The 14,248-nt window shown below is 40.2% G+C and overlaps 1 protein-coding gene and 1 long non-coding RNA gene across 2 annotated transcripts; both read right to left on the reverse strand.

Annotated features, from left to right (window-relative positions):
• Positions 1 to 224: 224 nt before the first annotated feature.
• LOC114823791 (cycloartenol-C-24-methyltransferase-like) lies at positions 225 to 6,439 on the reverse strand. The gene is made up of 6 exons (XM_070811023.1): positions 6,382 to 6,439; positions 6,227 to 6,258; positions 1,020 to 1,071; positions 809 to 934; positions 564 to 661; positions 225 to 311 (listed from the first exon to the last, which is right to left on the reverse strand). The coding sequence occupies exons 1-6, from the start codon at positions 6,427 to 6,429 to the stop codon at positions 245 to 247; spliced, it is 423 nt and encodes a 140-aa protein (XP_070667124.1). The 5' UTR covers positions 6,430 to 6,439; the 3' UTR covers positions 225 to 244.
• An 86-nt stretch (positions 6,440 to 6,525) lies between these two features.
• On the reverse strand, positions 6,526 to 7,143 carry LOC139190644 (uncharacterized). The gene is made up of 3 exons (XR_011574985.1): positions 7,070 to 7,143; positions 6,815 to 6,862; positions 6,526 to 6,677 (listed from the first exon to the last, which is right to left on the reverse strand). It is a non-coding gene; the product is annotated as an uncharacterized lncRNA (long non-coding RNA).
• Positions 7,144 to 14,248: the final 7,105 nt, after the last annotated feature.

Genomic DNA, 14,248 nt, shown 5'->3' on the forward strand with positions numbered 1-14,248 from the left:
GGCGCTGGAGAACAAGTCCAAACTCCCACGTGGTATAGCACGTGACCGAGGCCAAGAAAAAGAAATAATATTAAACATAATTAATTCTTCGCTGTCTGTATCCAAATAAAGATACAAAATAAACTCACAGGAAATTAAAACACAAAACAACAAACAAGCAACTTAGACAAGAGCCAAGTCAGGTAACATATCTAACATACTTCTGCAAATCCCCTTGCAGGTTAAACTAGTCTGCACTACCAATCTACCGACTCTCCTCCGTAAGCAGATTTCGAGCCAGGAAGAAATACATCGGTGTGAAAATCTCTTTCCTGAAAGACATTCATTAGGATAATCAATGTAGTAGCTAATATATGCATGCTTCTAGAGCGAAATCAGAGTTTTAGCTTAAATAGGCATTCGTCGTTCTAGTCCAACTCTATATTTATGGAGTCAGGGCGGCCTGTCAATTCGTGTTTGATTCACAGAACAAGATGACACATATTTGAGAAAACTTACTTTTGCCCAATGAGGTGGATGAAGGTTCAGAAGAGAGAAACACGCTGAAAAGAAAGAACACTTACTTTTCCCCTTCGACTAGCCCTACAGCTGCTTTCTCCAGAAAATCTTGAACTCTTTGGCTTCCTGCTGGTGCAAGTCCAGTATATTCTAAAACCTTGACCTACAAAAAATAAAATTTAAAATATATAAGTCAGGCACTAATCCCTGTGCTTAGTGTATTTAGCACAGGAGTAGTCAATATTCCACAACGCATCATAAGAAAGTGGCTCAACAATTCATTGAATGACCACCATATTCATGCTCTTACCAAGTTTCTGGTAACAAATCGCCCAGCAGCAGTTAGACGAAAGCTACTCAGTGAAATCCGACTTTTGTCCAAAGGCAGGTACCATGGAAGAGGTGAATCCACCGCAAGATCTTTCTCCCATATGACCTATGCTCACAATGAAAAGAAAATATTAAGTCAATCTCTTTTCTCTTGCATAGATTTCAAAAAGAAGTAAAAACCTCCTACTGACCTCAAAACCTGCTTGTTTCAAAGCTTCAAGACACTTTCCTGTCAATCTGATGTCCGGTGTAAATGTAACTAAATCTATGAAATTGTATACAGAAATTCTAGACAGAGATAACAATTCAGAGAGAAGAGAGAGAGAATGAATGTTCTTGATATATTTCTTAATCACCAAGTAATACAAGAGGTTGAGATATTTAGACACTTCTAACAACAAGGCTAACTGCCTTAACTAACCCATCTTCTAATCTAATTACACATGTCATCATCCTATACATCAATCTATACTCTATCATCCCCCCGCAAACTCACGCTGGGAGGCACGAAGCATGAGATTGGAACAGTGAATATGGAATAAAGGAGAACTCAAGCCTTTAGTCAAAATGTCAGCAAACTGCTCTTTGGACGACACAAACTGCACAGAGAGTTGCTTCTTTGCCACTCGTTCCCGCACAAAATGAACATCAATCTCAATGTGTTTAGTGCGTTGATGTTGAACAGGATTAAAAGACAACGCAATGGCAGACAGATTATCACAAAACAACACAGGTGGGGAGGATAAAGGAACCTGCAAGAATACTAAGAGTTGCTGGATCCAGTCCAATTCTGCAGATGTGGAGGACAGGGCACGATATTCGGCCTCTGTAGAAGACCGGGATACTGTCAGTTGCTTCTTGGATGACCAGGAAATAGGACTATTCCCTAAAAACATAACCAAGCCAGTAGTCGACCGGCGGTCATTAGGATCCTCTGCCTAGTCAGCATCACTGAAGGCCTTTAATTGAAGTGAGCCGCGAGAATAACTAATGCCATGACTAATGGTTCCTTTTAGGTACCGCAAGATTCGTTTGACTGCTGTAAAGTGAGCAACCATAGGGGATTGCATGAACTGAGCCACTTGATGGACAAAGAATGCTATATCCGGCCTTGTAAACGTAAGGTACTGCAAAGCACCTACCACACTTCTGTACAAAGTGGGATTGGTATATGGATCACCATCATCCTTGAGAAGCCTGGTATACGGCAAACAAGGAGTGTCACAAGGTTTTGCATCGAGCATCTCTGTTTTGGTGAGAAGATCCAACACATATTTCGATTAAGACAAGAATAAACCAGTGGCAGTCCGTGAAATTTGAATGCCAAGAAAATAATGCAAATCCCCTAAATCCTTGATGTCAAACTCAGTGTGTAAAGCAGTAATAACCTGTTGCATGGATGCAGATGCACTCCCTGTGATGATAATATCATCCACATAGAGGAGAAGAATGACAATACCAGAATCAACCGTTTTGACAAACAAAGAGGAATTCGAATAAGTGGTTTGAAACCCCAAATGAGGCAGGAATTTGGTGAATCTATCATTCCAAGCTCGGGGAGCTTGCTTAAGTCCATATAAAGATTTCTGCAGTTTGCAAACTAGGTGAGGATGATGAACATCTTCAAACGTAGGAGGCTGAGCCATGTACACTTCGTCTTCTAAAATGCCATGTAAAAAGGCATTTTTGACATCGAGTTGTCGAAGGGACCAACCAAACTGAGCTGCAAGAACCAATACTAACCGAACAGTGGTAGGTTTAACCACAGGACTGAACATTTCCCCATAGTCAATTCCAGGTTCTTGACTGAAACCTTTAGCTACTAATCGAGCTTTATGTCGGGCAATAGTACCATCAGAATGTCTCTTGATTTTGAAGATCCACTTGCACCCCACCAAATTCTTTGAGGAAGGTAAGACCACCAGATTCCAGGTACCTTGTGTATGCAAAGCACTAATTTCCTCTTGCATAGCCTTAAACCAAATTGGATTCTTAAGGGCAGATTTGTAGGAAGTTGGTTCAATAAGAGACAAATCAGTACCCTCAGCCTCCTGAACAGTAGCTAATAAAACTCTTTTCTTTATAATTCCACTCTTGCTCCGAGTTTGCATAGGATGCAAATTAATGGGTGGAACCTCGAGTACCACTGACAAAGTATCAGGATGAAATTGTACTTCTGGAACTTGAGACTGAGGAGAACCATTGACAAGTGCCACAGGAGGTGGAGAAGTAGTAGAGGCAGTAATGGACTGAGAGGATAGTGGTGATGATGTAATCGGAGAGAGGGATATGGTAGGAGAACCAGGCAAATTGGAAGAGACAGAATGTGATTGTGATGTTATGGGGACAGTAGGTATAGGGACCACAACATTATCAGTGGAAACAACAGGTACTGGACTGTGGGTGGTAGAACTAAGGTGTGATGAGGTATGACGGACCAACAAGTCTGTGTATGGGAATTGAGACTGATCAAATACTACATGCCGTGATATGTATAGTCGTTGTTTAGAAACCTCATAACATATATACCCTTTATAGTTGGTAGCATACCCCAAGAAAATACACTTGGTGGTTTTTGGTTGTAGCTTAGAGTCATTATAAGGCCTTAATAATGGATAACAAGCACAACCAAATGATCTAAGATGGGAAATGACAGGGAGAAGCCCAAACAATAGTTCAAATGGAGAATGATTGCCTAGGACAGGAGTGGGCATTCTATTGATGAGGTAGATGGCTGTTTGACAAGCATAGGACCAAAACATGGCAGGTAATCTAGCAGTTTGTAAAAGGGTCACTGTTGTTTCAATGATATGCCGATGATTTCTCTCAGCTAGGCCATTTTGCTCCGGAATATATGGATAGGATTTATGATGTGTAATGCCTTTTTCAAGAAGAAATGACTGAAATGCTTTACTAACATACTCTCCCCCTCCATCACTTTGAAGAGTTTGAATAGAGGTTGCAAATTGAGTAATAACAAAGGAATAGAATGCAACAAATTTGGCAAAGACATCAGATTTATTTATTAATGGGAAAATCCAGCAGTATCGTGTACACTCATCAATAAATGTCACATAATACTTGTAACCATCAATAGAAACAGAAGGGGCTGGACCCCAAAGGTCACTGTGAACTATTGCAAAGGGTTTTACAGACTTATGTGGACTGAGAGGAAAAGGAAGTTTACAAAACTTCCCCTCCAAACAACTAGAACACATGACATGTAAGGATAGTTTGGGACAGGGAATATGAGCTTGTTTTAACATCAAAGAAACAATAGAATTGGATGGATGACCTAGTCTATGATGCCAAGTAGTAGAGTGAATGTGCTGATCGAGAAGAGCTTTAGCTTGGAACGGTACTTAATTGGATCCATGAGAAGTGGTTGAAAGACAGGGAATCGGGTATAGACCATTACTGCATACTCCTTTGTAAATGATCCTCCCTGTGGCCTTGTCCTGAATCCAGAAGCAAAAAGCATAAAAAATTAGCCAGCAATTGTTATCCAAACAGATCCGGTGCACAGACAATAAGTTTTGGGTTAACTTCGGAACATATAACACAGAATTGAGCTTCATTGGAGGAACAGAATTAACTGTGGAAAGATTAAGAACAGTGCTGCCAATATGAGATATAGGCAAACCTTCACCATTGGCAGTTTGTACAATTTCAGAGGTAGGATATGGAGATGCCAGAGATAAGTTGCTGAGATCAGAAGTCATGTGATTGATAGCACCAGAGTCAGTGATCCACACTTGAGGATTAGAGTGAGAAGGAGATGCCACGGAAGGAGACTGAGGCATCACAGTATGCATAGCTTGAGGAGAGAATTGGTGTCCATTCATGGCAGATGGCTGACTAGAAACATTGTACCCGGGAGCACCAAAGTTTGAGGAATGCAGCTGAGACGGATAAAACTGACTGGGAGCACCAACAAAATTAGGGCCTTTGTCATTAAAAAAACAATACCATGTGGTGTGATTGTGCTTGCCACAGATTTGACAATTAACTTTGTCAGAAGATTTAGAACGGCAGAATGGGGCTGTGTGTCCTTCAGCATTACAAAGTTGACAGGTTTGCACCAAGGAAGCACTTGAATGGCCATAAGACTGCACTGGGGAGTGACCAAGGATGCCCGGATTCGGTGTGGGTAACACATGTGTTTGAGTGGAAAAAGACGGTTTGGGTGGATAAGACCGAAACTCTTGATTAAACTTGCCTTTTCCTTTGTTTCTGTTGCCATTGAATGGCTTATAACCACCAGAGAAGAACTGAGACTGACCAGAAGCACCATTTCCGGACCTTTAATGACACACCGAAAAGTATTATATTCAGAGGGTAAGCCATTGAGAGCAAGGATAACAATATCTTCATCAGCAAAATGAACTCCAGCAGCAGATAAGTAATCCCGAGCCTCTTTTATCCTATGAAGATACTGGGACACCGAATCAGAACCCTTCTTAATAGTTTGGAGATTAGATTTCATTTGAAAGATGCTAGTCTTAGACACAGTAGAGAATTGTTCTTTCAAACGAATCCATACATCCTGAGAACTCTTACTACCAATAGCACAAGATAGAGCCACAGGCGAAAGGGTAGCAGTTAGCAGTTGCATTACAGCCTTATCATGCATTTTCCAAATCATAAACTCATCCATTGCAACAGAAGCATTTGAGCTAGAGTTCATACCAGAGCCACCAGATTGATCGGAAAATTGAGGAGGACAGGGATGTGAGCCATCAACAAACCCCATAATTCCATTGCTCTCCAACAAGAGTTGTATCTGAAAATGCCAATTAAGATAGTTGGAGTCATCCAATTTGACATTCACCGAAGTCGAAATGGAGGAGATTAGTGCAGTAATCGGGGATTGCACAATTTGAAGTTGCAAGGCAGTCACCATTGAAATTGCTTCAGACAAACTCAGTGAGAACTTTTAGCAAACAGGTGGAATGCACTGACCAAAAAAGCAGAAGAAATGATTGACGCAGGAAGACGATCAACCAAGAAACACAAAAGAAAAACCCTAGAAATCAGGATTTCGAGAAGACGAAGAGAATTGAAGATACCGAAGACAAAGTCCGAGAACAAATACACCGTCGAGGCGAGCGGACGCAGAGACGAAGAATCGAAGATCAAGCGCAAGCAACAAAGGCAAGTGATACCATGTAAATGTAACTAAATCTATGAAATTGTATACAGAAATTCTAGAGAGAGATAACAATTCAGAGAGAAGAGAGAGAGAATGAATGTTCTTGATATATTTCTTAATCACCAAGTAATACAAGAGGTTGAGATATTTATACACTTCTAACAACAAGGCTAACTGCCTTAACTAACCCATCTTCTAACCTAATTACACATGTCATCATCCTATACATCAATCTATACTCTATCATCCGGAAGGCCATCACCAATCTCAATTTCTGCCTGTGGCAATGAAGTTCTTTTATATATATATATATATATATATATATTCACAATCTAGAAATCGTTCAAAAGTAAATCAAGTATCTATCAACAGCTCAATTTTATGCTTTTGGTTTCTCTTACCTTGATTTTTTGATGTTCTTGGTTATCGGGATCAAATGCATCAGTCATGCACCACTCATATGCATGACCGGGTCTTAATACTCTGTAAATCTCCTTGTAGCACCCATACTATCCAGGACAGATGGAAACGTTAAGCCAACAGAAACTAAGTGGAAGATAATGATGAACTAACTAAACGAGCCCAAAGGTTTCCAGCCACAAGAATGACTTACTGCATCTGGTGCATGGCATGTCGCTTCAATTGCATATACCGCATCAAATGAATTATCAGGGAAAGGTAGTTTCATGAAGTCAGCCTCCATTTATAAAGTGCAAAGAATGAGATCTATAACATAAACCAGTTCTCTCCACATTCTCCCATGTATTACTGCAAGAAAGGAAAAAAAAGGTACTTTCTACGTTGAACAAGAACATCATATACAATGCTAACAACCTTAACAAAGTTGCAGGTCTTGTCCACTCCTACAATACGGTTTAGTTCCTACAGAGCAAACAAAAGCATGATAGTACTAGCCCGCTTTGAAATTGAAGTATTCCAGTGGTCATTCTAATATAAATAAATAAATCATTTAGGCTTTCATAATTTTCAATTGGAAAAAAGGATTATCTTGAGAAACCATCAAGACTGGCCATTGATTATGTTCATTATTCAAAACAAATCATTACCACGATACATAGGTTTATCCACCTTTCCTCTTGTGATCTGATACTCGTTGTTCAACCCAGTAATTGATGCTGAGCTGCACAAACCACCACAGAAAATCTTTGTGAACATAGAGATTCTTATTGAACAATTAAATCACTAAACTCTAAATTTTAGACTTGACATCAGCATAACAAGTACAGATCACAATGGTATCATCTTACATATTGAATAAACCATACGCATAATAGGAGGTCTTCCAAAAAGGTGTTTTCAGTCTAACCCAGCGGTAAATTTAATATTCACAAGAACTAAAACAAGCTATAAAATTCATCGTCGGTAAATTTAATATGCCACTTCGTATTCAAATATTACAGCCACGAGAAGGCTGTCCACCAACTAAAACCTGAATAAAAGAAACGGCACTCACCTGAAGCGAGAAATTTCTCTCAGTGCTCCATGACACGCCCCGACCCTGATATTTCCCGAATACCAGGACAAACATGTGCTGGCCGACACCCGAGGGTGACGAAAGCCATTAATTGATACAAAGGCTAAAGAATAAGAAGAAAATAAGAGTTAGAAATTTAAATACAATGAGTTAATAATTTAGGAACGTGTTCAGAGCATATAACTAAATCTAGTCACTAACAAGAAATAAGATAAAATTGAATGAATAAAGAAGTGGGTCCTACCCCGAGAGGATTTGAAGATGCTACTGCGGAAGTGTCTTGACGCTGGGATTAGGTGCCTTGATCCTAAGTCCTGAATGGGGACGCAAAACAAAGGTGAGCGGATCAAGTTTATATATATAATAATAATAAAACAGTTATCAACATACTAACCCCCACAATTTATATAAATAAAGAAACTACTAACATAATAAGTGATAGCTTTTTAGAAACACTAGCATGCCATAAAACATCTCAAGAGGTATAACGCGGAAAACATCACAAAAGATACATCGCGTAAATCATCTCGTGAATCGTCTCGTAAGCGCTGTGTGCTGCTAGTAAGATCACTAAATAATAATAACTCCCGGCCCAATGCCTGCACCTAAGTCTCTGTGCCTGTAGCCAGAGATAACTCCCTCCCGGCCCAATGCCTGTCTCCGTATCCCTCAGCCTTTCGCTAGGGATTATTTCTCCTGGCCTATCTGCCAACACCCGATCCTCGCCCCAGGCGGCATAGTGTCCACTAGGTACGCACAAATAGTACGTCTCTCAAAAATAACCATTTAATAGTATAAAGTCATCCATCATCTATACTATAAAGAGGGGTTTCGAAAACATGTTCTAGCATCTTATCGTCATCCATCAGATAGTCTACCAATTCATGGTTTTTATAGAAAATACGATTTATTAAAATATAGCTCAATATAGGCCAACAATTAATTCCTCACAAAAAACACGAGACGAAAATCAACATATTCAATAAACATGCTTAACATAAAATCAAAACATAAACTCGTAAGGCATGCTATTCATTTATGCAATTGAACTATAAAATCATGTAATTTTAGAAGGGGTCCACTCACAGTACTTATCCGCCAAAAACTACGCCACTAGCGAAGACGGAAGCGTCACAATAATTGCCCCTAAGCACATAAATAGCACATTTAGTCAAACTCTACTTAAACGATTGAATTTGGGAAAACGGACATTGGAAATGGGTTTAGGACGTCGAATTACCCTAAGAAGGGTCCCGGACGAAAACCCGAAAAGTCAACGTTGACTAGGGATCAACGGTTAAAATAGGTCAAACGGGTTTTAGGCTTGAATCCGGATTAGGGTTTAGGTTAAATAGGATTAGGATATATTGGGTTTTAGGTTTAGGGTCCTAAGGTTTTTGGTTAAAAAGGGTTAGGGTGAAAAGGGGTGGTTTGGGCTTAGGCTCAAACCCACACACACATACCCACGGCACACAACACACACAACACACTCACGGCACACAACACACACAACACACTCACGGCCTAAAGGCCTCACAACCAAAAGGGTTGGGCTCGGCAGGGAAGGCCCAAAGGCCTTGGGTTTGGTGGGTCGCCGGACCCAATGGGAGAGAAAGCCGGAAACTGCACAACCTTTAAACGGCCATAACTTTGTCAAAACTCAATGAAATCAAGTGATTAAAAAAGGAATGTTGTAGCCCTTGAAGAGACGAAGAGAATGGTACCTCACAAGATGTCTAACTCGCCGTGTTTTTGCTGGAAAATGCCTCGAAAGCTGTCGAACTCGCTGGAAACTGGGTAAGATTCAAATGAGTATAACTTTTTCAATACTCAACGAAATTGGGTGAAACAAAAAGAAAAGTTGTAGTTCTCAGCGAGACGAAGAGATTGATACCTTGCACGCCAGCCAACTCTTCGTGGTTTGGCCGGAAATTGTCTTGAAAGTGGCGGTCTGCGTCAGAGCTCGTGTACAGGGCTTCATGGTTCGACTTCCAAGATGCCAAGACTATGGTTGAGTTCGTAGCGACGAAATAAAGACGATGGTGATGTTTGTTGGTAAGAAAAGCCCTCGGAGGGGTTGAGATAGAGAGAGCCGAGAGAGTGTAAGGGAGAGTGAGGGAGAAGAGAGAAAGAGGAAGACTTTTCAGAAAAATAAAAGAAAAAGGAAAAGGAACCGGGGGACAAAACAGGGGGTGGGCCCCTTGGGCACACCATTTAAGACCCAAAAATCATTTTAAAAGCAAGATAATCTCAAACTTAGTGAAAATACAATTTAAATTAGGGGTGGGTGTAACAATCTACCCCCTTAAAAGAATTTCGTCCCCGAAATTTAAAATAACATACTACATTGAAAATACTCGAAAATAGGAAAAAGAATAATATACATATATGTAACGAAGAGATCAGGTAAGAACGGTTGAACAAAAGGGAAAATGCCACACCGTCGCGATCGGTTGCAATGATTTCATCTTTCGTCCTTCCAGGCTCATACTTTCTTTCCCCATCAGTGTAATAGTAGAAATCATACTTTATAAAGATATAAAGTTGAAAACATATATTGAAGTAAGGTCAAAAATGAGTACGCAAAATACTATAGCGTCAAAAATAGACACGCCCCGACCTTGATATTCCCCGAATACCAGGATAGACACGTGCTGGCCGATACCCGAGGGTGACGAAAGCCATTAATTGATACAAAAGCTAAGAATAAGAAATAAATAAGGGTTATGAGTTTAAAATACAATGAATTAAAAATTTAGGAATGTGTTCAGAGCATACAACTAACTAAAGTTTTAAAAGAATTAATATAAGATTTAATAAATAACGGATGTGGGTCCTATACCGAGAGGACTCGAATATGCCAAAGCGAAGACGTTGACGTAGGGATCGTATGCCTCGATTCTAAATCCTGAAAGGGGGCGCAAAACAAGGGTGAGTGGACCAAGTTCATATATATATACATAAAACGAAAATAGTTATGAACATACTAACCCCCATGTTTATATATAATGAAAACTACTAACATAATAAGTGATAGATTTAATAAAAATCCTAGCATGCCAAAAATATCTCAAAAGTCATATCGCGGAAATAAAAACGGTAAACGTGTCATAGATCGTCTCGTAAGCGCGGTGTGCTGCTAGTAAGATCACTGAATAATAATAATAACTTCCGGCCCAATGCCTACACCTAACTCTCTGTGCCCGTAGCCAGAGATAACTCCCTCCCGGCCCAATGCCTCTCTCCGTGTCCCTCAGCCTTTCGCTAGGGATTATCTCTCCCGGCTTAACTGCCAACACCAAATCCTCGCCCCAGGCGTCATAGTGTCCACTAGGTACGCACAAATGGTTACGCCTCTCATAAATAACCACTTCATAGTATAAAGTCATCCATCGTCTATACTATAAAGAGGGGTTTCGAAAACATGTTCTAGCATCCTATCGTCATCCATCAGATAGTCTACCAATTCATGGTTTTTATAGAAAATACGATATATTAAAATATAGCTCAATATAGGCTAACAATTAATTTCTCACCAAAAACACGGGACGAAAATCAACATATTCAATAAACATGCTTAACATAAAATCAAAACATAAACTCGTAAGGCATGCTATTCATTTATGCAATTGAACTATAAAATCATGTAATGTCAAATGTCAAAAAAAAACTGCGCCACTAGCGAAGACGGAAGTGTCACAACCAACGTTTACTTGTTTTCTCCAACATGCATGTCAAATGTCTTAAGTAGTTTCCACATAGATGTGACCTTGCTCGCCATTCCTAGGTAACGCATGTCACAGAGTGACACCATCGATTCAGATTTCTAGTTGGTCTTGACCAACTCGTACCACGAAGATTTTTTGTTTCCCAGCATTCTAATGTAGATTCGATTCCACTCGAAATTCCTTGGAAAACATATTGTAGAGTATCGATTCGATGTCGAAAGTCGTCCAACAAACCAATTCGTCACCTATGAGGCATAATCCTGACACGAGTTCTTGTATTTCAACCAGAAGGTGACAATTCAAACAGAGAAATATTTGCAAAATTGCGCTGAAAGACAGCAATTTCGGAAGTCGTGGCATCCAAATAATTTCATAACCAACACAAAACTAGAATTTAATAGGATCCTAAGTATGCTCTGAACAAACCTCGCTCTGATACCAATCTGACATGCCCCGACCCTGATATTCCCCGAATACCAGGATAGACACGTGCTGGCCGACACCCGAGGGTGACGAAAGCCATTAATTGATACAAATGCTAAAGAATAAGAAGAAAATAAGAGTTAGAAATTTAAATACAATGAGTTAATAATTTAGAAACGTGTTCGGAGCATACAACTAAATCTAGTCACTAACAAGAATTAAGATAAAATTGAATGAATAAAGAAGTGGGTTCTACCCCGAGAGGATTTGAAGATGCTATTGCGGAAGTGTCTTGACGCCGGGATTAGGTGCCTTGATCCTAAGTCCTGAATGGGGGCGCAAAACAAAGGTGAGTGGACCAAATTTATATATATAATAATAAAACAGTTATCAACATACTAACCCCTATAGTTTATATAAATGAAGAAACTATGAACATAATAAGTGATAGCTTTTTAGAAACACTAGCATGCCATAAAACATCTCAAGATGTATAACGCGGAAAACGTCACAAAAGATACATCGCGTAAATCATCTCGTGAATCGTCTCGTAAGCGCGGTGTGCTGCTAGTAAGATCACTGAATAATAATAACTCCCGGCCCAATGCCTGCACCTAAGTCTCTATGGCCGTAGCCAGAGATAACTCCCTCCCGGCCTAATGCCTGTCTCCGTGTCCCTCATCCTTTCGCTAGGGATTATTTCTCCTGGCCTATCTGCCAACACCAGATCCTCGCCCCAGGCGGCATAGTGTCCACTAGGTACGCACAAATAATTACGTCTCTAAAAAATAACCACTTCATAGTATAAAGTCATCAATCATCTATACGATAAAGATGGGTTTCGAAAACATGTTCTAGCATCCTATCGTCATCCATCAGATAGTCTACCAGTTCATGGTTTTTATAGAAAATACAATATATTAAAATATAGCTCAATATAGGCCAACAATTAATTCCTCACTAAACACACGAGACGAAAATCAACATATTCAATAAACATACTTAACATAAAATCAAAACATAAACTCGTAAGGCATGTTATTTATTTATACAATTGAACTATAAAAGCATGTAATTTTAGAAGGGGTACACTCACAGTACTTATCCGCCAAAAACTGCGCCACTAGCGAAGACCGAAGCGTCACAATAATTGCCCATAAGCACATAAATAGCACATTTAGTCTAACTCTACTTAAACGATTGAATTTGGGAAAACGAACATTGGAAATGGGTCGAGGACGTTGAATTACCCTAAGAAGGTCCCGGACGAAAACCCAAAAAGTCAACCCTAAAGTTAAAGTTGACCAGGGGTCAACGGTCAAACTAGGTCAAACGGGTTTTAGGCTTGAATCCGGATTAGGGTTTAGGTTAAATAGGATTAGGATCTATTGGGTTTTGGGTTTAGGGTCCTAAGGTTTTTGGTTAAAAAGGGTTAGGGTGAAAAGGGGTGGTTTGGGCTTAGGCCCAAACCCACACACACACACACACTCATGACACACAACACACACAACACACACAACACACTCACGGCCCAAAGGCCTCACAACCAAAAGGGTTGGGCTCGGCAGGGAAGGCCCAAAGGCCTTGGGTTTGGTGGGTCGATGGACCCAATGGGAGAGAAAGCCGGAAATCGGTCGGAAACTGCACAACCTTTAAACTATCATAACTTTGTCAAAACTCAACGAAATTAAGTAATTTAAAAACAAAAGTTGTAGCCCTCGAAGAGACGAAGAGAATGGTACTTCAAATGACATCTAATTCGCCATGGTGTGGCCGGAAAACGCCTTGAAAGCTGTCGGACTCGTCGAAAACTGGGTAAGATTCAAATGAGTATAACTTCTTCAATACTCAACGAAATTGGGTGAAACAAAAAGGAAAGTTATAGTTCTCAGCGAGACGAAGGGATTGATATCTTACACACTGGCCAACTCGCAATGGTTTGGCCAGAAACTGTCTCGAAAGTGGCGGTTTGCGTCGGAGCTCGTGTACAGGGCTTCATGGTTCGACTTCCAAGATGCCAAAACTATGGTCGAGTTCGTAGCGACGAGATAAAGATGATGGTGATGTTTGTTGGTAAGAAAAGCCCTCGGAGGGGTTGAGATAAAGAGAGCCGAGAGAGTGTAAGGGAGAGTGAGGGAGAAGAGAGAAAGAGGAAGACTTTTCAGAAAAATAAAAGAAAAATGAAAGGGAACCGGGGGACAAAACAAGGGGTGGGCCCCTTAGGCACACCATTTAAGACCCAAAAATCATTTTAGAAGCAAGATAATCTCAAACTTAGTGAAAATACAATTTAAATTAGGGGTGGGTATAACAGTCCACCAATTCCACAACCTACATCCAAAACCCAAAACAAAAAATACAAAAACCTAAGTCAATAATTTGAAATTTTGAACCAAATCATAAAAGAATCTATCTAGCTAATCTATATTCCATAAAGTCTAATTTGAAAGACTAAGGTCATCTCCAACCGAAGGGTCTAGAGGGCCAGAGGGCCGAAAATAACCCTAAAACCGTCTCCAACCAAGGGCTAGGCTAGAGGGCTCGGGAATCTGGGAGGGCCCCACGGAATTGGAGAGGGCTGGAGGGCTGGCTATTTTTTTTTATATAGTTTTCCTATTGCTG

Source organism: Malus domestica, chromosome 02, assembly GCF_042453785.1.
Source record: "Malus domestica chromosome 02, GDT2T_hap1".
Lineage (NCBI taxonomy): Eukaryota > Viridiplantae > Streptophyta > Magnoliopsida > Rosales > Rosaceae > Malus > Malus domestica.